At 49.2% G+C, this 24112-nt stretch overlaps 9 protein-coding genes across 9 annotated transcripts; 2 read left to right on the top strand and 7 right to left on the bottom strand.

Annotated features, from left to right (window-relative positions):
- Positions 1–343: 343 nt before the first annotated feature.
- On the bottom strand, positions 344–1359 carry N7466_003175 (uncharacterized protein; the record flags this gene model as incomplete). The annotated part of the gene is made up of 5 exons (XM_057162572.1): positions 344–397; positions 483–698; positions 771–971; positions 1060–1287; positions 1345–1359. 5 exons carry the CDS (start codon positions 1357–1359, stop codon positions 344–346), a joined length of 714 nt encoding a protein of 237 aa, XP_057023687.1.
- Positions 1360–1844: 485 nt separating this feature from the next.
- Positions 1845–2905, bottom strand: N7466_003174 (rRNA-binding ribosome biosynthesis protein RPF2; the record flags this gene model as incomplete). The annotated part of the gene is made up of 2 exons (XM_057162571.1): positions 1845–2835; positions 2892–2905. The coding sequence occupies 2 exons, from the start codon at positions 2903–2905 to the stop codon at positions 1845–1847; spliced, it is 1005 nt and encodes a 334-aa protein (XP_057023686.1).
- A 271-nt stretch (positions 2906–3176) lies between these two features.
- N7466_003173 (valine--tRNA ligase) lies at positions 3177–6558 on the bottom strand (the record flags this gene model as incomplete). The annotated part of the gene is made up of 4 exons (XM_057162570.1): positions 3177–4183; positions 4246–6255; positions 6363–6455; positions 6531–6558. 4 exons carry the CDS (start codon positions 6556–6558, stop codon positions 3177–3179), a joined length of 3138 nt encoding a protein of 1045 aa, XP_057023685.1.
- A 1250-nt stretch (positions 6559–7808) lies between these two features.
- N7466_003172 (casein kinase II subunit alpha/alpha') lies at positions 7809–9032 on the bottom strand (the record flags this gene model as incomplete). Its single annotated transcript, XM_057162569.1, has 4 exons — positions 7809–7895; positions 7950–8369; positions 8425–8798; positions 8918–9032. The coding sequence occupies 4 exons, from the start codon at positions 9030–9032 to the stop codon at positions 7809–7811; spliced, it is 996 nt and encodes a 331-aa protein (XP_057023684.1).
- A 451-nt stretch (positions 9033–9483) lies between these two features.
- Positions 9484–10469, top strand: N7466_003171 (ribonuclease P subunit p30 family protein; the record flags this gene model as incomplete). Its single annotated transcript, XM_057162568.1, has 2 exons — positions 9484–9559; positions 9634–10469. The coding sequence occupies 2 exons, from the start codon at positions 9484–9486 to the stop codon at positions 10467–10469; spliced, it is 912 nt and encodes a 303-aa protein (XP_057023683.1).
- Positions 10470–11072: 603 nt separating this feature from the next.
- Positions 11073–14734, bottom strand: N7466_003170 (Nonribosomal peptide synthetases (NRPS); the record flags this gene model as incomplete). The annotated part of the gene is made up of 2 exons (XM_057162567.1): positions 11073–13247; positions 13304–14734. The coding sequence occupies 2 exons, from the start codon at positions 14732–14734 to the stop codon at positions 11073–11075; spliced, it is 3606 nt and encodes a 1201-aa protein (XP_057023682.1).
- Positions 14735–15380: 646 nt separating this feature from the next.
- On the top strand, positions 15381–16862 carry N7466_003169 (MFS transporter; the record flags this gene model as incomplete). The annotated part of the gene is made up of 1 exon (XM_057162566.1): positions 15381–16862. The coding sequence occupies one exon, from the start codon at positions 15381–15383 to the stop codon at positions 16860–16862; it is 1482 nt and encodes a 493-aa protein (XP_057023681.1).
- A 3753-nt stretch (positions 16863–20615) lies between these two features.
- N7466_003168 (uncharacterized protein) lies at positions 20616–21355 on the bottom strand (the record flags this gene model as incomplete). The annotated part of the gene is made up of 2 exons (XM_057162565.1): positions 20616–21029; positions 21098–21355. 2 exons carry the CDS (start codon positions 21353–21355, stop codon positions 20616–20618), a joined length of 672 nt encoding a protein of 223 aa, XP_057023680.1.
- Positions 21356–23326: 1971 nt separating this feature from the next.
- N7466_003167 (uncharacterized protein) lies at positions 23327–23560 on the bottom strand (the record flags this gene model as incomplete). The annotated part of the gene is made up of 1 exon (XM_057162564.1): positions 23327–23560. One exon carries the CDS (start codon positions 23558–23560, stop codon positions 23327–23329), a length of 234 nt encoding a protein of 77 aa, XP_057023679.1.
- Positions 23561–24112: the final 552 nt, after the last annotated feature.

Here is a 24112-nt window from a genome sequence, read left to right as displayed (position 1 = left end):
TATGTATCTGCCCATAATGTTCTAATCTTCGAAGAAATAGTCTTTGAACCTTGAAATTATCTATGCAAAGATATTCCTAACCAAAATACAAAAGTTCATTTCACGTAGATAAGACTGAGAAGACGATTTAGACGAGGAAGAACCTCAGAACAACAGTGCATGCGCATCATCCTATATTCAAAAATAAACAAAACTCCATTCTATGCGCCGATCGCTATCCAAAACCAGTTGGATAAGAATAAAAAATAATAATGAAGAGAAATAGGTAAAAGGCATGATCTCAGTAGCATGCGCTCTCAACCAGTAGCCAACCACCGTGCTCTATGGAGCATTGGCAGTTCATTTATTGTGGATGAACAGGGTTCGCAATGAGTCCCAATGATCGGAGTCCGAATAACTATGGTTTCATGTATATTAGCACCGTACAGAACCGCCAAATGGCAAGGATAGTGCAAGCTGAAGGGGAGGACATACATGTAAACCATGCTACTCCGCAAGCTGGACGCAAGAGTCTCAGGGTACCAGCGGAAAATGTACATAACAAAGGCCCAGGTGAAACTGGCAAATGCGGGCCAGGCATGGTCGTAAATCTTGGCTCGGGATTCGGGGGTGAGGAGAGGGGAGAGCGGGTGCATGTTGGGCTGAACGGCGATTTTGGCAAGGGACAGCATTACGCGAGCGAAGACGTAGATAACGATCTGAAGTAGTGTTAGTTTCGAAAACGGAAAGTTGTATTCATATCAACGCTGGATGATGTCCTGTCTCCATACCTGCTGGCTGATGCTTCCTCGCTGTCGTCCGAAGACCGCATATCCTCCCAGCAAGCCTGAAAAGAAGCTGTCATACCGGCCCTCCTTGCCGGAGCCAGAGGGGTTGATGTTCCGGAGAAGGATCATCGACAATTTATATATGATCGCGAAGGTAGAAAGGTTTCGCGCATGTTGGCGTGTTGCGTTGAAGACAAGCTTGACCTTTTCCCGGAATCTATGGGCGGAATACGTTAGCCGGTGAAACTTGGCTCGTAAACGGAGAAGGTATTGTGACGGCGGAGTTACTTACGACCCTGATCGGAACAAAAATATCATGCTGATCATACATGCAAATGTTAGTTTTAGGTGCTTCCATAGTATCTGCTCGGTCCAAGAGCTCCGGGGTCACGTACACCAGCGCATGCGGAAACCGCACTTTCGATCCGTAGACGATACCATTGCGGGCACCTTTGATTAGGGATAATAGTGGCTGGAGCTCGGGTTTGAGGACGAGGGCGTCCAGTTGGGTCTTGGAGGACTATCTGTTAGTATTGTAGATCTGCATGTGCTTTGGCGGGACAATGTAGGTACTCACTAAGAGCGTATCCATGGCGTCGCAGGACCTCGGGGGGTCAAACGGGGACGAAGGAGACTACTCGTTGATTTCACCACGGCGATGAGTCTGGAGGTTGCTGAGGGTCATTAGTGGAAGAATAAAGGAGAAATGTGGAGGGGGAGAGGAGGACGGCACTTGAGTCGGACCAGCGCGAGGGAAAAGGGCCTCGGCATGTGAGACGATGCCGAAAAGGCCGACGTCATGGTCACGTGGCAGATTTGATCTTCGTACTCGAGTGCTGTCTATTATCAATTTTTATATAAACATTTGAATTTGAAAGTGATTTGTGAGATATTCTAATTCTAGGAACAAGAATAAAATGGATGGCTGTAATTGTTGGTCACAGTCAAATGTAGAACATACTTTTCCATGCCGGTACATGATATCCCGCAGAATTTGCAGTCGAAAAAAACACAAACCCTAAACCGGCCCAAAGAGAACGCCTTGACAAGAAGTTACAACATGCAAGTAGATCGAGTCTAGTCTTTACGAGCCCGCTTGTGGCTCTCCTCCTCCAGGATCTCATCGACATCCATCATTTCCAGATCCTCCTCATCCTCATCATCATCCGACTCCATGCCGGCTCGGCGCTTCAGACCCTTCATCTTGCGAGTCTGGAGACCGCCCAGATCTTGCTTGGCCAAGTGAACACGACCAATCTTGTCACCGACAGCATCGGTAACAATGTTCTTCTTGGTGCGTGCCTCTTCGTTGGGGCGCTTGCCTTGCTTCATGGCCTCCTTCATGAGATCCGCAGGGGCGGGGCGTGTACGGCCAATCTTGAAATCGAACTTGGGACCAATCTCCTCCAGCTCCACACGCGGCAGCTTGTGACCACTGCGCTTAGTAACGACCTTGTACCACCGCAGGTGGACGATGGGGGACAGACCGTCCCGTGGCTCCTCGGCGGCAACCATCAAAACGTACTGCAGACCCTCAACATCGATACGGTCGGTCTCCTCACCCTTGAACATATCCAGGAAGAAGCTCTTGAGCATAACGTGTGCGGAGGAGGTCGGGTCTTCCCAGGGGCTTCCTGCGAAGAGCATCATTGGGCGCAATCCTGAGCCGACGTGCATGACCAGCTCATTGATAGGAGGGATATCACCCGCCTCTGTTGCAGGGAGCAGAATCAACTCGCACAAGTCCAGTAGTTGTGAGCTGAAAATTCGGGCAAGTGTAAGACAGTTGGGGCGCTTCTTGTTGCTGCTTCCGTAGATCACCAGACCGCACTCGTTCTTGTTGGCCATGAACTCGAGGCTCTCGGTGTTTTCAAAGGGGTGGACATTGGCATTCTTCTTGTGGAAAAGCACGGAGTTGGGCTTTGTCAGGGAGTTAAATGTCTTGAGGACGGTGTCAAGTGCCTGAGGACATTTGGTGCCGTGCAGCAGGAGGGTCTTCTTGGGGTTCTCAATGAGTTGAGGCTCGCGCGCCTTGAGGATACGCGCAGTGCGCGGGTTCTTTGCTTTACTGGAAGAAAAAGGGTTAGTTATAAGTCGTTCATTTGATGACTTTCGCAGACGTACACTTCACGCAACATGATGGTGGGCTGTGGTTTTGCTTGAAGAGGACTCGGAGTAAAAAACGCAGAAAAGTTTTGGGGGAAAGGCTTGGCACTCTTATCGATAAGGATCCACGGTCCACTCAAAAGAATCGATATCAAAACGCAACACTACTAATAATAACTAGGAACTCCAAACCTATTTTTAAACTTGAAATTTGATAAAAATGATGTTGACGATTATATTGAAAATAGAGATAGATATTCATTCATGTGTTATACTTTTATCTGTATAGACCGAAAAGACAGCTTACTCAAGACGAAGCTTCTCGAACTCCTTGATCTGCTCCTCCAAGTGAGCAGCCTCACTCTCGGCATCACGGAGTCGCTTCTCCTCCTGTTCGCGCACCTCGACCTTGACCTTGTCCTTCCAGGTGGGGGCGGCCATAATGGTCTGAGATCGGCGCACGGTCTCGCGGGCTCTGTCGAGGGCGGCCTTGGCCTTCTCCTCCTGCTCCAAAGCAACCTCCTTGGTCACACGCAGGTAGACAGCAGCCTCAGCACCAACGGCAGCCACGACACACCCAGCCGGTGGGGTCTTGTTGTCGGGACCAAGGTGAGACAGCTCGCCCAGGGTCTTACCACCCAATGACTTGATAGTGGTGATCTGCTCCGAGACAGTCTGCTGGCTTGTGGCATCGTAGGTCTGGATGATGACATCGCCCTTGGTCTTGACATCGTACTGAGCCAAGATCGAGCGGATAACCTTCGAGCTGTTCAAGATGAGCTCGTAGGCAGCTTCGGCGGCTGAGTCTTCAAACTCGGCTTGGTACTCGGGGTACTTAGCCCGCATGATGGAGATGGTCTTGTCTTCAGGGCGGCGGGGCAAACGCTGCCACAGGTGCTCTGTCACGAAGGGCATGATGGGGTGGATCAATGTCAGGGCTCCCTCCAGTGCAGTGTAGAGAGTCTGCTTGGCGGACTCCTGTGTCTCGGCGGAGGCATCCTCAGCCAAGAGGTACTTGGAGTTCTCGATGAACACATCGCAGAGCTGGCCGTACCAGTATTGGTAGATGATGTTGGCAGCGCTAGAGAATTCACGGTTCTCCAAGGCCTCGTTGACCTCCTTAGCAGCCAAGTTAAGCTTGTGAAGAATCCAGCGCTCGGAGAGAGACTCGTTGCCAGTCTTTGTGACTTTAGGCTGGGGCTTGAAGTCGTCGCCCAACTTACCAAGGACGAACTTGGTAGCCTGGTAGATCTTGTTACAGAAGCGACGGTATCCGTGAATGACCTGGACATCGAAAGCGATATCACCACCTAAAGATCGTACATTAGTAGTTGACTTCATTACAATCGAGATCGCAAAAATCATTACTTACCTCCAGTGGTGTAGGAAACAAGGGCAAAGCGCAGGGCATCAGCACCACACTCGGGAATACCCTTGGGGAAAGCCTTCTTCTGGTACTTGGTAGCAGTGGCGATCTCCTTATCAGGCATGTTACCCAGCAACAGCTTGTCGTGAAGAGTTTGCAATTGAATACCTTCCATAACATCCAGAGGATCAATGACGTTACCGAGAGACTTGGACATCTTGCGGCCCTCAGAGTCACGAATCAAGGAATGGCAGTAGACCTCTTTGAAAGGAATCTGGCCAGTCATCTTGATACCGAGCATGATCATACGTGCGACCCAGAAGAACAGAATATCCCAACCGGTTTCCAGAACCGAGGTGGGGTACAAGTTCTCGAAGTCGTGAGTCTTGCGGGGCCATCCCAAAGTCGAGAAGGGCCACAGACCAGAGGAGAACCAGGTGTCCAAGACATCAGGATCACGCACAAGCTCGAACTTCTTTCCGGGGAACTTGGCCTCAGCCTTCTTGCGAGCGTCCTCCTCGGTGCGACCAGTCACCCAGAGGTTGCCATCACTGTCATCGCCCTGCTCGCCCTCGACCTTGACAAAGTAGGCAGGGGCTTGGTGACCCCACCAAAGCTGACGGGACAGACACCAATCGTTCAAGTTGTTCATCCAGCGGAAATAGCTCTTCTCGGCACTCTCAGGGCGGATGATAATGTCTCCATTCTTCACAGCATCGACAGCGGGCCCAACAAGGGTCTCCATGGCCATCCACCACTGGGGCTTAAGAATAGGCTCGATGACATCGTTCGACTTGGCGCAGCGGGGCACCTTCATGGGGTTGTGCTCCCACTTCACGTACAAGCCCTTCTCCTTCAGCGCGTTGATGACGGCATAACGGGCATCGAAACGCTTCATGCCGGCGAAAGGTCCACCGTGCTTGTTGAAAGTACCGTCGTCGTTCATGACGGAGATGAATTCAAGCTTGTGCTGCTTTCCACGGTTGAAATCGTTGAAATCGTGAGCGGGGGTAATCTTCACGGCACCGGTACCGAATTCGGGGTCGACACTGTCATCGGCGACGATAGGGAGCAAACGGTCGATGAAGGGGTGGCGCGCGTTCTTGCCAATCAGGTGTCCGTAGCGCTTGTCAGTAGGGTGGACAGCAATACCAGTGTCACCAACCATGGTCTCAGGACGAGTAGTGGCGATCTCAATACGCTCTGTGCTGCCATCGATCTCATAGCAGAAGTGAGTCAGGACACCAAACTCAACCTTCTTATCGTAACCAGGCACATCCAAGAGGGTTCGGCCCTCAAGATCCTTGTTCTCCACCTCAAGGTTAGAAAGCGAGGTGTTCAAGGCCACACACCAGTTGACCAGACGGTTAGCACGGTAAATGATACCTTCCTCGTGGAGACGAACGAAGGTCTCAGTCACAGCAGCGGACAGGTTCTCATCCATGGTGAAGGCCTCACGAGACCAATCAAAAGAACCACCAACACGGCGGAGGGCGTTCTTAATGTTCGCGTGGTATTGATCCTTCCAGTCCCAGATCAAGTTGACCATGGCCTCACGTCCCAAGTCGTGACGAGTCTTCTTCTCCTTCTTCCAGAGCATCTTTTCAACGACGCTCTGAGTTGAGATACCAGCGTGGTCCATTCCAGGAAGCCACAGGGTAGTCTTACCCTTCATACGCTGCCAGCGAATCATGGTATCTTGCAAAGCGTTGGTCAAGGCGTGACCCATGTGCAAGGAGCCGGTAACGTTCGGGGGAGGAATGGGGATAACGAAGGAGCCCTCGGGCTTAACTTTGCCATCGGGGCCCCATTCAGGCTTGAAGAGGTCTTGCTCTTCCCACCAATCGAGTCGGCCGGTCTCAATAGCTATGGGGTCGTAGGCGTCTGCGGTCTTGTCCTTCTCAACCTTGACGGCCTTCTTGTCGGCCTTGGGAGCGGCGGCGGGCTTGCTGGAGACCTTGGCCTGCTTCTCAGCAAACTTCTTCGCCTTCTCGGCCTTCTTACGCTCACGCTCAACTAATGAGTCATTGGAATGTCAGCTGGAAATCCAGTATCATCGTTTTGTATGTAGGGATATCGGAAGGCAGTAAAGCTCGATCGAAGAGTTCGTGGGGTTGACATACGCTCCTTCTCGGTCTTCACCTTAGGAACAGCAGAGGCATCTTGGGCGCCCTCAGCCTGGGGTTGCTGAGCGGCGGGGGCATTGGACTCCCCAGCTATTAAGGAAGGTGTTAGTGATGCAACCAGGATGAGTCAGGTCGGTCTCTTTCGAGTAGTGGGGGAAGACGCACTGGGGATTTGGGCAGAGTTTTGAGCCATCCTAGAAAATGATCGATATTGCGGAGGGAATCTCCAAGGCGCCGATCGCGCCACGAATCGCCGGATAAGTATCTTGGGAGAGTTGAGGACAAGATGGAGGGGTGGTTGTGCGAAATGCGGGCAAATTAAATTTCCCACGCAGAGGCAACGAATGAGAAGGCGGGGCTCAACTGAGGATCGGTGGAGACCCCGAGACGTGCAGGACTATGACTCAATGAGTATGACAGAAACACAACAATCCAACATTGATTCAATTAGTTGAGGAAATTTTTTGTTGTCGCATAATCCTTCCTAATCATTCACGTTCTTGTTGTCTCTTGGAAATTGAGATTAGGAGCACGCTCTCACGTGATGGCGCTGGTGCCAACGAGCGATCCGATCTATAGGTGTTTAGTACATAGTAGCAGTACTAGGTTAGTCAGTAGTATGGACTGATAACTACTAGCTATCCAATAACTATTTTGCACTTGAAACGTTGGTTTATTTTATTCTTCAAATACCCAGGTACCTCTTCAATATTCGTGTTTTACTAGTACGTTGTCGTGCATGCTTTTCGAAATTTAAATTGCATTTGTCTCTTCAAGTCCCTCGTGAACGCGATCAGCAACATAAATACACTCTAACCCCATCACTCCATGTGAATTTGTGCATTAAGGCAAAAAAGTGAATTGCGAGTTCAAGATCAACAGCAAATACGAAGGGAAGGATTGAACAAAATCAACAAAAATCAAAACACCGGATGAATGGCGAGGGCAAGAAGAGGAATATCGCAACAAGGAAAGGCAGCGCTATACAATTAGGGGAAGTGTGAAAGAGAAGCCATTCCTGCTCTAAGACGTCAACTGATTGATTTATTGCGCTCACTAATACGCCCGCAGAACCGAGACTATGTAGGCTTGATGGGCCCAAGAAGATTAGAGGTCATGTCTTGTCATCAGCGTCGTCTCCATTCGGGAGTTAGGTCACCCATTGCAGCCACTCTTCATCCAGGAGGGGGAAAAGGCCCAGTGAAGACATAGCCAGGTGGCTGCGTCAAAATAGTTCTCCTTCCGTTTTCTCGATCGTGCACCGACGTAGCGGTGTGGTTCAAACTCAGATAAAAGGAGGGGATCCATAAGGTCAGGTGCTTATTCTGATGGCAGTGTAAAGGCGGATATGGAGTGAGGGATAAGGGATGAACATGAGTAAGTGCTGGCAGAAGACAGATAGGCCATCATCATTGCACCATGGGAGATCGGAGATCAGGGAAATCAGGATTGGGATGCGTTGTTGCGAGCAGCCGCGCGGACGGGCTCAAAGTATGGGTGGTCCATAGCTTCTTGGGCGGTCAGACGTTCCTATCATTGAGGGTTAGCAGATGTTATTCAAAGTTGAGATAGAGCTTTACATACTGCGTGATCGTAGCGCAGGAGCTTATCAAGGAAGTCGATCGCCTCGTCACTGACAAACCGCTGGTTCTCAGCGGTCACAAACGAGTGCCAGGGCTTCCGGGGGAAACGTGACAGAATTTCATCGTACTGCGGGTCAAGTTCGATGTCGTACTTGTCCAAGTACTCAAAGAGCTCCTCGGTTCCGAGAACCTTGGCAATCTTGACCAATTGATCCGAGTTGCTGTTACCGTGGAAGAAAGGCTCCTTGCGGAAGATCATCGAGGCAAACATGGCACCCAGTGACCACATGTCCAGAGAGTAGTCATACTCTTGGAAATCGACCAGCAGTTCGGGGCCCTTGAAATAGCGTGAGGCCACACGGACGTTGTACTCGGTTCCCTTGTGGTAGAACTCTGCAAGACCCCAATCGATCAGACGCAGCTAGAGAATGGTCAGCATATGATGATGTTGCCTGATATGACATGGAAAGACGAACCTTGCGCTTTTCGTGATCAATCATGACGTTGTGAGGCTTCACATCGCGGTGCATAATACCCTTGCTGTGGCAGAAATCAAGCGCCTTTAAAAGCTCGTTGACGTAGAAGCGCACATCATAGTCGGTAAAGCGAGGGTAGAGTGTTCGGAAATCGGTGTTGTTGACGGCTTCGAATACAAGGCTAGGAGTCTTGCTCTGGTTATCGCGGACGACATCCAGCAATGCGACAACGTTGGGGCCACCAGCGAGATTCTGAAGGATCTTGATCTCTCGCTTAATCTTCTTCTTCTTGACAGGCTTAAGAACCTTGATAACGCATTTCTGATAGTTGACAACGTTGATACCCTCGAATACCTCGGAGTATTTTCCTCGGCCTAAAAAAGATATGGTCAGCAGGTGGTCAGTCAGAGGATCCCCGCATCCGCGAGTTGGGCGGCGCAGGTGATGCCGCCATTCTCCGGGGTTGGGATGGCTCCAATCAGATTCATCGTACCAATCTTGCGAACAATTTCGTAGTTTTCCAGCACACCCCAGGAGATGTTGACACTGTCATAGTCCCAGTAGGATCGAGGCATATGCTCGTTGACATCGGCGTAAACGCGCGCCATGATGACCGCAGATGACTTCCGAATACGCCCACAATCGAAATAAGATACGGCGGGGTTTTAGGCGGGGGTCGCGACCGGGCGAGGGGGTGAAGATTCGGGATATCGAGAGGTGCACAGATGAGAGATACAGAAGGCCCAGCAACTAACCAGCCCGAACGTAGCCGTTCGATCGATCGGTCCTGAAAGCAATGGGGAATAGAGGGGGAGATATTATAAGAGGGAGATCTCTTGTTACGCCTTGTCACGGGATTGCTGTGTGGAGAGCAGTCTGGAAGCGGTTAGATTGTGTGCTTTCTTCCCGGATCAAAGTTCCTCCGGTTTGATTTTCAAGTTTCCCGTTTCGGACAGTTCCGTGACCTTACAGTGGATTTCTTTGCGGCAACAAATCTAAAGAGCTTTGAACCCTGGTGGCTTCTACTGGCTTTTTATTGTCCAAAGAGTTGCCGACATCATGTTTTATGATCTCAACGTCCCATATAGCCCGGATGACCCAGAGGTGCCCCACACCCTGAATTTCCTGGCTGAACGTAAGTCATTCTTCCAGCCCTAATTAGCACATGAATAGCTCTAGACCACATGAGGTACTGACCTGACTCTCAAGTTGGTTACACTACCATCGCTTTGTCTCAAACAATCACCGGCAAACCCCCCAACAACCTCACACCGCCGCCTCTTCCACCGAACCCACCTAAATCTCTCCAGCTATTGACCCGCCTGAACTTGACTCTTTCGGACCCCGCCCAGAATCAGCGACTAAATAACTTGACTCAAGCATACGATTTGGTCGCACTTCGACCTATGAACGAAAAAGCACTACTCAATGCCTGCACCAACCTGGAATGCGACGTGATCTCGCTTGATCTCTCGGTGCGCCTTCCATACCACTTCAAATTCAAAATGCTGTCCGCTGCGGTGTCACGTGGTGTTCGCCTGGAGATCTGCTACGGTCCAGGAGTCACAGGGAGTGGTGCGGATGCTCGCCGAAATCTTATTGGGAATGCTATGGCCTTGATTCGCGCCACACGCGGCCGTGGTGTTATTGTGTCAAGTGAGGCGCGGAGGGCACTGAACTTGCGAGCTCCGTGGGATGTGATCAACTTAACATGCGTCTGGGGTCTGTCACAAGAGCGCGGCAAGGAAGCGATCTGCGAAGAAACACGGAAGGTTGTTGCTCTCGCCAAGTTGAAGCGAAGCAGCTGGCGCGGTATCGTGGATATTGTCCATGGCGGGGAGAAAGCCAATCCAGAAAACACCGGATCCAACCAAAAAACAACCGAGCCGTCGAATTCATCTGGTCAGAGCACTGATAACTTGAAGAGAAAGGCATCTATTGGCTCCGAAGCCGTTGCCGAGGAAGCCGAAAAGCTATCTAAACGGGAAATGAAACGACGAGCGAAAAAGGTTCGCTTAGAATCTCTGGGGGCAGATGCTAGCTGAATACTCTCACTTCCTTCCTCTGTTTATCTATTTAAACTGGGCTGGTAGAAGCGATTGCCGTTTGACGCCCATTCCTCCCAGCCGTCGGCCAGCATCACTCTTCTTGCGGCTACACACAAGCACTCCACCAGCGTCACAAAAGTGTGCTGGTAATCTCAATATGAGTTTAACTCCATCTAATCCTTGGCCGACACTAGTCACCGAGGTTTGATGATCGTTGGTCGCATCAAGGAAAACCTAAACTGAAGGTCTTTTTCCTCTGTCACCTACCCACAAATTGCTCAGTGATCTAGATGGAGACGAATGGTTATCCTTATTTGTGAGTCTCTGGTGGATATACACATGTCGCTCACCAGCTTGGAGGCCACAACCCCACAGACATACATACCCAGCAATATTTTAGCCAATACTTCTTGCCAACATTGAAGCGTGATTAGGTCGGGAGTAATATGTGCAAAATTTATATATTCTACCTATTCTGTTTTATATCCATATGCTTAAAGAGTGAATTGCAGCCATACCAATGCATGTGTGTCCTCTTATCTCTTTCCAAACATTAGTTCGATGCTATCACCTGCACATGTGGGCATATGCTATCCACATTTATCGACGACGAATCCCCCACGGTTCAAGGTCAGTGATCTCGCATCCAGGTATCTCAAACTCACACTCCATAACGGGGCGGTTAAGATTAGATGGCTCTGAAAACCACGCTATCGCGTACATGAAATCCGACATCGCTTTATACATCTCACTAGACCGGAGCTGTGCATCATCCCAGGAGACGTCAAGATATAAAACATTGTCGTCAATCAAAGAGGGAAACCAGACAACTCCAAGGTCAGTACGACTGAGGACTTCGAGACGTCGCATTTTGTTTGCAATAGCGTGCTCTTGTTCAACTGGTCGAACAGCTGGAAGCCAATCAAAGAGCTGGCGTGGATATGTATTCAACGCCGTCTGAGCATCTGCCTGGCCATCACTAAGCTGACCTTTACCGGCGCCTTCTAAGATGACGTCTGATGTGACAAGGCGATCAAGGATGGATGCCACCGGGGCGTGTGAATACATGTCAATCAAGAGTTGATCCTCCTGAAGGCGATTCAGGAACTGGTGCACAGTCTCTCCAGGGGCGATCCGGATGCGATTAATAGTTTCATTCATGGTGGGACCGTCGATGGTCAGCGGATTGGAGCTGGTGCTGTCGCTTTCGTTCTCTGTGAATGGCCACGAGCGACCGGATTCAACACTGACAAAGACAGCTTCGTCACAGCCCATGGTATGTAAGTTGAAGAGAGCACACGCGGCTTTGGCGATAATTGGGGGTGCAATGGAGAATTCCTCTCGCAGCTTCCGCATGTTCGGCACAGGGATCGTTCGAGCCATTCCCATAGTACCGATTGCCTTGTCGCCGTCGAGTATGACTCGCTCTCCAGGCGCTCCCATCTCACCTGTGACATGCTTCCAGTCCCAGTCATTACCCTTGAGCCATCTTGGGGCTATTTGAACAGGCCATATCTTTTCCTTGCTAGAGCTCAGACCCCGCAAGCGCCGGACGTGAAAGTCAACAGCCTCCTGCGCAAATGCACTATCTCGATTGAGATAAAATGCACCTGAAAAGTCTCGGTAAGGGCAGAAGTTGATAGGCGGTACTTGCCCATCCAAGAGATATTCCAAATCGAGATACCATCGGTTGAGAATCAGCCCGTCAAAAATGCCATGGTGGAAATGAAATACCACGCCAATATCCGAAGAATCTTTGATCGGGAAAATAGTGGCTTTGGCCATGGGTCCTTTGGGGGAAACAAAATCCCATTCGCGATCATTTAGTTTGTGGGTCATTAGATCCTCGGCACAGTCCATCATCTCTCCATCAAGAATTTGATTTTGGAACCATGTCTCTGTGGCAGCCATAACCACGTGGAAGTCGACTTCAGATCCGTCAGACGCGACCGTCGAGCGGAGGAGAGGATGGCGTGCAAGCCATTGTCGTAGTATGGGCCGCAACTCAGCTCCAGTCATTGACTTGACGACGACAGAGTGTCGGTGATTCCAGGCATTTGGCCGGGCTCCACGAGCCATCCATGTCATAGAATCAGTCATGGGAAGAACATCTTCGACATCTTTCCACTTCATGCCCATATCAGCCAATTGCGCTGAACTTTGCGCTTCGATAGATGACAGCCGAGATTGACCGATTTGAGAAGATTCCAAGATCGGGAATCGGGCTGTTTTGGAATATGTGCTTTGAGTGGTGGGGGTATTTCTGATCTCCGGCCTTTCTCTAAGAAGTTCTGCCTGACAGCTGATTGTGTTTCTGTCAAAGATCTCTCTCACAGTGATCTTTTTTCGCAGTTTCTCGGACACTAGGGAGCAAAATTGAATAAGCATCATGCTATCAGCGAAAGTATGGACAGACACGTCATGTTGGATAGAGGCTGCCCTGCGACCAGAAAGAGTGGCCCAGAATACCGCCAATTGAGACTCGATGTTATCATGCCCGGTGCTCAGTTCAGCAGGCTTCAAATTTCTCATATAATCCAAAGCCCATTGCCGAATTATCGATTTTTGAATCTTCCCTGAAGCTGTGGCCGGGAATCTTTCTTGTCCAAGGTCGCCCTCGAGATCCAAAAGCATAGATGGGGCAAAGCCAGCACCTAGCTCCGAAACAATTGCCGTGTGTAGCTCTTCAAGTGAAGTATTGGCTGCTTTCAAATTTTGGACAATAGCAATGGGGACCTCTCCGGCCAGATCGTCAGGCACTCCGATCACTTGAACCTTTATCACCAGTGGGTAAGCGAAGGGTCACGAACTGCGAATGGACGGAGGCTTACCAAAATTCCTTTCTTTTCTTGCAACCAATTCTCGATCTTGGCAGGTGAAATGTTCTCCCCACCGCGAATGATGATGTCCTTATACCTGCCCATAATATAGATGCTACCTAGGTCATCCATGTACGCTTGGTCGCCAGTGGCTAAGAAATTGACTCCGTCTTCGTGATATGCCGAGTCATCCTGAAGACCGAGATAGCCACTGAACACTGGCAGTCCACCCTGGTGAAGCTCGCCAATTTCTCCGCGTTGCAGTACCCGGCGAGTACCCGGTTCACAAATACGAACACAAGAGCCTGAGGCAACAGTCCCAATGGAAACTTCACCACGAGCCGATGGTCGTGCCTGACTCGCTTCCATATCATTAATTAGTGTGATGACACCTTCTGTCATTCCAAATCCTGCAACGATCCTTCGGGCTCCCAGCGAGTTGCTCATCTTCAAAGCCTCTGGGAAAATTGGTGCACCACCTAGGATAACAGAGTCAAGGGAGTTGAATTGGTTTGAAGTGTGTTTGACATTTACAATAGCTTTGAGCATCAACGGCACACAAGGGAGAATCACATTCTCTGCCTGTTCAATAGCCAATATGCTGCTGGTTGGATCAAAGGTTGGGCTTGGGAACAAGATACTCCCACCAACCAACCAAGCCCCGAGTGTCACGCCCATGCTGAAGACGTGAAAGCTGGGTAAATGTTGACAAACAGTGTGGCTCGAATTTAACTTTAGTCTCTTCGCGAAACCAAGACCAGCCGAGACAATATTCACAGAGGTTTGCGGGCATGCCTTTGGGGAACCGGTTGTGCCACTTGTGAAGAAGACGATAGCTGATTCCTCTGGGTTTCCTAAAGGATCGGGGAGAAAGTCATTCGTAGCTGACTGCATCATATCATCCAGCACCTCCCACCCAGAGATAAGGGTTGCATGATCGGGTCGACCGGCGATGCAGCGAACGACTGGTTTCAAAGCATGATATGAAAGAGCTTCTTCGGCGATGGATGCGAGCGTTGCGTTGGAAGTAACAATAACACTTGCTGGTGTCTTCGCAAGGAGATAACGGGCATCTTCTTTAGAGGCAAAAGCACGAGAATCCAGAGCAACGAGCTGGCAGCGTAAATGGGCCGTGGCCCAGAACAATAGCGCCCATTCGAATTCGTTGTGGAGAATCACCACAACATAGTCGCCGGGCTTGACTCCCCTTGACGAAAGATGGCTCGCAAGCCTGAGACTTTCTTTGTTCAATTGATCGAAAGTCCAGGAGAGCGGAGAGGTTCCAGACTTCGATGCAGCTTGTTGAAGACACACCAATGCGGTCTGGTCTGGGAACTTTTCAGCCACCTCGCAAAGAAGAGAGCTTATGTTCTTTGTCGGTGCTTGTTGGGTAAGGTCCCATGCTTCGGCCAATTGTGCTGGTGGCTCTAAAATTGAACCCATTTTTCGACTTCAAATAATGTTAATGATTCGGAGATTTATGTGAGATTGAGATCATGATGGACATTTATATCACCCCCACTTGGTTTTTCAAAACTCCCAGGCCTGTCACATCCTTAGAATTCAAGTAGCCCACCTTGTTTTCCTTATTTAGCCCCTTTTCATATCTTCGTTTTCGTTTCATTACTGTCCAAATCTTCCAGCACTTGAGGGACAAGCCCTCACCTACTCCGTACACTAAGGACAAATATGGAGTCAATAAACTCTCAAGTGCTTACTCTGAAGCGAATATTTTACAATATATTACATATTGAGCCCGCAGTTCCCACTTACACGAGGGACATTAAAGTCGCGATTTGAAGCCAGCTACGATGTACGAGGACACTAGTGGATTAAAGAATCCAAAGTCGATGATCGCGATCCACTATCATGGATTCATCGATCTCCATTCTCCACAAAAACCCAATTTCAACTGAAATATGGGGCTAAAAAGATAGTCAACATAGCGGGTCAATTAGGACTCAGGGACCGGTGACTTATTTCTGCGAAGTTTTACACGACAGTCAGACAATGGCATGTGTTCCGTCTCCCAAAGTATTTTGATTTCTTCTCTCTTGTCCATATTTTCCACTGGAAAAATTTGCCGATAATGGCGCGCGATGATCCTGAGAAAGCCACATCAAGCACAGCGGAATGCATGAGAAAGAGTTCAGAAAGAACAAAGTCAGACGACAACGATGACCTTCAATTAGTACGCCATGCCACCTGGGATGGTGATCAAGACCCAGCAAACCCTCAGAATTGGCCTCCCACAAAGAAAACCTCCGTGGTCTTCATGGTGTCATTCCTCGCAAGCATATCACCATTAGCTTCTACGATGACAGCACCCGCACTGCCCGCCATCGCTCACGATCTCAATATTAGCTCCACACCAGAGCTTCAATTCACATTATCGATCTTCGTTCTGGGCTACGCTATCGGCCCACTTTGCCTAGCTCCATTGTCCGAAGTATACGGGCGCGTATGGGTCGCACAGCTCAGCAATCTATGGTTCCTGCTCTTCAATACCGTGTGTGGATTCGCAACTTCAACACCCCAGCTGCTAGCATTCCGCTTTCTAGCCGGCCTAGGCAGCTCCACAACGGCAAGTGTTGGAGCCGGTGTGCTGGGTGATTGCTATCATCCAGGAAATATGGGATCGGCTGCAGCGCTCTACAGCGTATTGCCTGTTCTGTCACCCGTCATAGGACCCATTGTCGGAGGGTTTGTGACGCAGCATACGACATGGCGATGGATCTTCTGGGCGATCTCAATCTGGGATGCGGTGATCCAGGTTGCCGCCTTCTTCGTTCTCCATGAGACTCACAAGCCAATTGTTCTTGGGCGGAGACTAAAACATCTTTACGAAGCACGCGGGCAGAAAGTCGATATACCCCAGGACAGACCATCTGTTTATGAGGTTTTGAAAGGATCTATCACTCGGCCCTTATATCTATTATGCACTCAGGCACTGGTCCAAGCCTTGGCTTTATATATGGGATTCCTAAGTGGCGTTTCATACATCGTCGACACAACATTCCCAACCCTCTGGAGAAAGCGATACGGCCAAAGTACCTCCATAGGAAGCCTACACTACATCGTCCTCGGAGTCGGGGCTATAGTAGGGGCGCAAATATGTTCTTACGCCAATGACCGCATATACAAGGCGCTCTCGGCCCGCAATGGCGGGAAAGGGTCTCCGGATTTCCGCCTACCCACCATGCTATTAGGAGCTGTACTCGCTCCGATTGGCTTGTTTTGGTATGGGTGGTCTGCAGAAGCCAGGTTACACTGGACCATGCCTGATATCGGTGGTGCTATCTACTACGCCGGGTTTATGATGGGTCTGATCAATGTGCACATGTACGTGATAGATATCCATGGGTCTAATTCGGCATCTGCAATGGCTGCAGTATCGTTCGTGCAATCGTTATTTGGTGCTTTGTTTCCCCTGTTTGGAGCAAATCTTTACACGGCTATTGGATATGGCTGGGGTAATAGTGTGATGGGATTTATAAGCATTGGGCTGGGTATTCCAGCTCTGGCTTTGTTATGGAGATTTGGAGCTCGTATGAGAAAGGAGCATAAATAAAATAGATGGAACCTTGTGAATTAACGGTAAATTAGACGATGAGGAAGAAATATGGTTCCGTGGCAGTACATGTACTGTGATAGCGCATCGGCCTGCTTGGAATTTATGAACCTCGAGATGATTTATGTATGGATTCAATGTTGTTTAATCTTGAAAGCTGTTGTAAATTTGACCAGGGTCCAATATACCTCTGAGCAGGGCTACCTTGCCTACCCTTACTACTAGCAGGTAGTGAGGACTGGATACCTTGCAACCGGGAAGAGTCTTCATTTCAACCCTGAGTTTTGACATTTGAAGCTAGTAGTTCTTAGCAGTAGATCTATTGGTTGTACAGTGTACTAAGCGGGGCTCTCGAAAAATAGTGCCTCCCTCAGAGTGGGACTTGGAGAGAGACTAGTGCTCAACTTATCAAACAGGTGGGGCGTCGATCTTGGCAATATTGAAGCCCACTGACTTTATTGGGCAATCGCTCTCGTGCTCTGTATGTATTTTCTTGCTGGAAATAGAATAGTCTCCTTCCTAACAGTTCTTCAATATGCGGGCTGACTTTGAGCTTCATTCACGCTGCAAATTTCCCCATCTCCTTAACTTATCAGCTTAAGGCAGGTGGCCCGTGGGGCGTCGATTTTGTCAGGATCCACGGCAACATACCCTATCTATGCCCGCGGGGACCCACCATTGCGGCTATCATTTCAAAATCCACATCGACAGATTACACAGAGCAGTCTTGCCAGAAAGAAGATCGACTGAGAGCCAACAGAGGAAGGGATGCTGGAAATATTCACGCAGCCCTCAGAGGAGGGGGAGGGGGGTGCGGAGAGGCATTCTTATGTTGTCTTCACTGCAAGTAATAGGGGACAAAGCCTATGTGATGGAAGAGATGGGTACAAGAGGTAAGGACAGAGGGGAAAAAGTGACTATAACAGTGGAAGTCATGACATTCAAGTTAACAAGGATTGATCAGTTCGGATTCGCCTTCACCTCAACTTCTCCACCTTTCCACCTTTCCACCTTTCCACCTTTCCACCTTTCCACCTTTCCACCTTTCCACCTTTCCACCTTTCCACCTTTCCACCTTTCCACCTTTCCACCTTTCCACCTTTCCACCTTTCCACCTTTCCACCTTTCCACCTTTCCACCTTTCCACCTTTCCACCTTTCCACCTTTCCACCTTTCCACCTTTCCACCTTTCCATCTTTCCACCTTTTTGATTACCTGTACAAATCTCTCGACAACCAGTCGCGACATGATCAAACTCACAACCTACTCCTTCAATCTTCATTGAAGTCAAGATGCCGTATCTGGAGGATGATGATGATGATGAGAATAGGCTCTGGGATGAGCAGATTACAAGACTGCAAGCTGGGAAACCTGTCTTGGTTGGATGAAGATCAAATCGCAACAAGAAGAAGACCAAACTGGAACTTTCAACCGACATGACCATGGGTGTTGCAGAGTCACGCAACGTCAGCTCCGAAATGAACTCGTCAACATACCAAAGATGGAAAACCATACACCATCCAAAAGATGAGTCACAACACCTCATACCAAGGATGAGAAACAACACACTATCTCAGAAGAGAATCCCCCCAGAGGAGGCATGAATGATCTTGAAAAAGGCCCATGCTCGTGAGCTGGACCAAAGGGTCTATCAGGATCTGGCCTCGTACACAATACAATGTACAAAGAAGCCAAAATTTTTGAAAGCTACGAACATCATTCATGAAACTCTTCCCAGCCTAGAAAAAGAGAACAAGCAATGCATGAACAGGAGCCAGGAAACGCAAAAGAATCGTTGAAGCGCCATCAGGGCTGGGGAGAGAGAAAGCATGATCAAACTGGCAAAGACCCCAGTAAATCAAGTGGACCCATGAAGAGAATCTGGAACTATCCTGATGAGTCCATTTGGGTTATGTCTCTCCATGATGAGCTTGACGGTGTCCGCGAAGTGTTAACTTCATCGCATGACCATAATGCAGGGGCCCGAAATACAAAGGGGCCGTATAGTGTGGCATCAATGTGGCAATTGGGAGCTTATAGGCCAAAACAACAAACCTAGAGATGCCTTTCTGGTGTCTTTTGAATGGTACCACAGCTATCGAGGGAATCTCCATTTGCCTACGATGAGTTGACGACGTCTGTGATCCCCCAAAGCCCCCAGTGAGAGGAAGACGAACTTGCAAGGTTGGGAACCGGATCAAAGGTTATGGCCTTGTGCCCGGGCATATGTATTGGGATCTTCGGTTTCTAATCGATCAGGGCAGTTGGAAACCACCAGCAATGTTTACTAACTATTGCTGTTCCCCTTTGCTCCTCTGCTCCGGAATTCCAGCCGGTGCAACCTAAAGCTCTGAAACATCAGAATACACCAAATTCTCCCAAAACAAAATGATGTCTGTGCATCAAAAAAGAAAAATGGTGAGTGAAGAGTTCGCTTACCGATGACGCTCACATGGCATTGCCGGCATGCCATTCAATGGCTGGAAAGATTGGTCGAGCAGGCGTAAATGACCGGCCTTTCAGCATTTAAATCAGCTGAAGGACAAATTTCTACCCTCCTGGCTTCAGGAGTTTCTGCTTCAGAAGTTTTGGCCTACTAGGGCGATCCCATGGACGCATACGATGAATTACAGCAGAGCATCGATGAAATGCCGGATGCCGCAGCAAAGGCTCGACTTCACGGGACTGAGACGTCATTTCTCCGGCTAATGCAGTCGCTACGCTAGGCGATTGTTTGATTATTTCGTAGTTATTTGCTTAACAGCAGTTTCATTTTCTATACCTGGCTTTGGGATTTCCATGCCATGCGCCATCGAGGGCATTGGTAATCTTGTGAAGAGGGGCAGATGGTACCGCATAAGTTATTATAATGGCATCAATAGGTGGTCGGTCAGGACTCAGGGGTCAAACAAATGACCGACAGACCATGACTGGTGGTACCGAATTCAATCACTGCATGTGAGATATACCTTAGAAAAATCGAGACTATCAACATATTGCATCAATTTCCAGTTTACTACGTACGACGTCCCAACGGGGTCAACTGCACATAAGCTCATGGCGACAGGCGCTGATATACCTAATCGCATCCAGGGGTGCATCAGGCACAAGTTAACAGGAGACACCCGGGGTTAGTGGGGAACAGTCTACATGCAGACCCTTCAGTATCGCTCAGAAAAAAAATAGTCGGCCTTCAAATTTAAGGCATTGCAAGGCATGGTACATATGACAGCTATCGGAGAGCTCCAAACTCGGCCACGAAGGAGCTAAGAGTCGGAAATATTTGAAGATGCCCTGAACGACAATCAGTACCGTCTATATCCTGGACCAAGACAAGCGACTGGCTGCGGAGCGATATTTTTCTCGGTATACTGTGACTGGTTAAAGGCTATTCACCTAGCGGGGTTTACCATTCAAGCACGCATGACCCCGAGTTCGTGAAAAGGCAGATGATGGATTGTATTTTATATGTAGTAGTCTATTTAGAAGTGTAGTGTAGTGATCATACTGTTCTTGATGAAAATTAACCTATTAGTAAACTCCCGGTTGTTGTGATCACTCGGAATAGGGGGATGCATTCCTATCTATTCCTGGCTACGGGCGGGGATCTAACCCCGTCTCCTACATCACGTGCCTTGCCCTAGTGGAAGGTCACGCAACAGTCCCCGCAGCAAAGACTCCGTCGTCCTCGACGAGAGTGAAAGAACAAAAAGCAAGGAACACATAAAATAAAAACACATGTTAGAAATGCGCTCATAACAATCCATAGCTGTGGTAACAATTGCAATCCATATGATCATTCCACGGATTCGTCCACTCATCGCCGCCAACGATCTCGTCGCCGTCGACCTCATCGTCTTTCACCGACTCCTCGTTGAAACCGAGGCCCAAGTAAATCCAAGGCGTTTCGTGTTCAGTCGGGAAGAACGTGCTCGGCTCGATAAGGACGCTCTGCAGGACCGGCGTGAAGCGTACGTTCGGAATGTTCTGCGTGCACAGGATTTCATGAGCTAGCAATGCAGCGGAAGGGTTCGCAGTCAAACGGATTTTGGCTAACTTCCAAGCGGTGGAGTACTCAGTCACGAACGTGCGCAGTGCATAGGCAAGCGACCCGGTCTCAATGGAGTCTCGAAGGACGCGGCCTCGCAGGCCACTGGTCTCGGCAAGCTTGGTAGTGACCGTTAAAGCAGGCCACCTTCTTAGCCGCCGAGTCCTTCATATGCCACTCCGCGAACAGGCAGGTTTCCTGAATCCATAATTGCTGCTAGATCATTCGCATGTGTTCGTTTTTTGACCTTGAAAATGGCAAATACATTGCCTCCTTGTCTAGAGCGCAACACCCCATCAGTGTAAGCGTCGAATACATTCACAACCGGGCAACCAATTTGAGCTTGATTGTGTACCCATTCAAGGCGCCTCACACCAAGTAGATGAGATAGTGTTTTAAGCAACACTATTCCAGTGGTGTTAAAGCTAGCCTCGTCCTCGGTCATTGGGAGATTCGCTTCACACTTGTGAGTTCCGCCACGAGTTTGTCGAATTGGCTGCCTCATTCCTCGTAAAGAATTCGTATATCATTTGCTATCGACTGACATGGCCTGTTCCTGCAGTCGGCGAGCCACCGAACATGCTCCGGCCACTGGTTATCCGATTCCGACACATCATTGACCGAGCCGATGGAAAATATGAGTGCCAGGTATCGTTGCCGCTCAACCCGAGTAGATCAGGATACCATCTGCGGTCTGGAGTGTATTAGCCGTAAGTCCAAATGAATTCGCTTGCAGGTACAACACCGCCGGAGATATTTGTTTTTTCATGAAAGAACGGAGCATCACGTATTGTGCTTCCGAATCCCGATGCAACCCATCGTCTTTGTGGTCTTTCATATCCTCATTTTTCACCTGCCAGTCAAAAAACATGCGTGGCTCGTGTGATCGATGAAAAGATAGGATATATACGTGAGTAAAGTCGTAGTATTGGCGATGAAGAGGAAAGAGGGAAGGAAAAGTTAAGTGAGAGAGAAGTAAATGTATTGGCACTGTGGACAATCCCTCTCCGGGGAATGGAGAGAAGAGGAAGGCAAAATGGAGGAAGCAAGCACTGGATATTGGTATCTAGAGGGGGTCACCCGACTCCTCTCTAACACTTGATAGTGGCGCACGTACGGCCGTAGCTTTTGTACGTAGTACTGGTTCGTGGGCTGCCGCGGCACGTGGCTCTCGTAGCCCTATTTAGTACTTTTTTCAGCACGTAATTTTTGCTAGCATGTAAAACTCACCCTGTAGATCGTAAACGTCTTTCAAGTACTAGCACACACAAAATAGCATACCGGAAAGTTCCTTATACGACATAAATTCAATGATATAAAATTTACTACTCGTAACATTCACTGTATACTTCAAACCTGTATGTATTATTATCATACTAGTACCCACCCTTCACAATAAACTCTCTATACATCCAGCATGGAATCTTCCACAACTCCATCGCCTTCCATGGCTGTCAGGTATTCACTGATCGATGATGTCAGACTTGGCTCAAAATATCCAAGGGTCTTCCTTTCAAATGTTATTTATATCTGCTTTAGAAGTGACCTTCCACAACCATGCCATATTGAAGTGAAAGTGGTTCAAGAAGCAAGTCCTCATCATCAACACACCTTTCCCACCAAGATGCACATTTATTATTAGCCCTGACATACTTCTCAAGAGCAGACGCCTGCTCTTAAAGCAGCTTCACCTTTGCTGCAACCAAGTGAGCTCAGTTCGAGATTTCCAAGCCCCGAAGTCTACCTATAGGGTTGACGCTGACCTCTTCATGAATCCTACAGGATGCACTCTTCCATCAAGCGATCTTCCACCAAGCGACAGGCAAACTTAAAGCTGAGGAGTCTGCATCGGCGTATACTCAATCCTGAAGCCCCACAAGAGGGTCCTTAGCCTTTCACATCACTCAGCTCCCTGGAAAGACGGGACGCTGAGTCAGGCCGCTTGGTGTTCAGTCAACCGCAGGAGAGAGCCACGCTGATAGATTCCCTGGCACCTTCTTCTGAAGCGCCACAAGCGAAACTCAGAGGAAGACGATAAATCCGGATAATATCTCCGGTTTATCTCCCGGCCAAAGAAGGATCGAGCTCGGCTAGAGCGGTATTGGTCAACACAAGTCTTGTCATGCTGTGTGTCGAGTGAGATCCCCACTATCTTCTCGAAGCTTGCGAAGTTGAGCATAGAGAATCGACATCTCTGCTGCTTTGAGGGTGACGGTCAGGGCTAGAGACTGTGTCGGTTCTCGCAAGTCTACTTCTCAATGACCAGACCGTATCGAGAGACGCAGGGGGCTTCTTCTATTGAACTGAGTCTTGCGCATGCGCTTGGTCCTGGCCTGGGGCTCGGTCAGCGAAACATCACCCAGCAGCCAGGGGGAGTACTCAACTCTGTCTTCAAATTGTCTCGGCGACTGATGCATCAAACCAAGTGATCGTTCGCCTGAATGTTATTCGGGAGGGTAGACGCGTTCTTCCTCCCGTTGACATTCGGGCGGATATGGTGTCCACTGTTAACTCGGTCAAGGACCTCATCGCCAACCGGTACAGCCTGCAGATCCTGGATCTGAGTTTTGATCAGCTTTATGTTACTCAATGAGTCCCCGTCACAGCGCTCGAGGGAGTACAGTTGACTGCGGCCTGGATGATCAGGCATGGCTTCCAGATTGGGAACTATCAGAGTGGTGGTTTTATACTCCTGTTTACTGCTGATGCGGAATGAAGACGTAGGACTGATGAGTGGGCGACTTGTGCAATGATCGGAGCTACAGGTCTCCGCCGATTGATGGCGGATGAACAGGACGATATATTTTGGACTTGTCTTGCAGAAATCGATGCGATGATCGAAAAAAACTGCGAAGAAGCCAAAGGTATGTGAGAAGCAGGAGCTTCTCGCCCAACTTCCACCGGAGTATCTGGACTTCTAGGATGTGTTCTCGAAAAAGGGCTCGGAGACATTACCTAAGGGCCACGGCAAGGAAAGGATGACTTTCAGATTGAGCTCACACATGGGAAATTCAGACCCGCCTCTTGTCCACTGCACATGTGTACAAGATGTTTCACGAGGAACTGAAGACTGCACAGGAATATATTGTGGAGAACCTTGCGAAAGGGTTCATCGCGCATAGCACAGCCCCCCTTACATGACCAATTCTGATGGCCGCCAAGCCCAGTGAAGGTCTACGATTTTGTGTGGATTACCGTAAAC

Source organism: Penicillium verhagenii, assembly GCF_028828195.1.
Source record: "Penicillium verhagenii strain IBT 33310 chromosome Unknown utg000004l_segment0_segment0, whole genome shotgun sequence".
Lineage (NCBI taxonomy): Eukaryota > Fungi > Ascomycota > Eurotiomycetes > Eurotiales > Aspergillaceae > Penicillium > Penicillium verhagenii.
The sequence above is the reverse complement of the archived record's forward strand: the minus strand, read 5'-3'. Positions and strand labels throughout refer to the sequence as shown.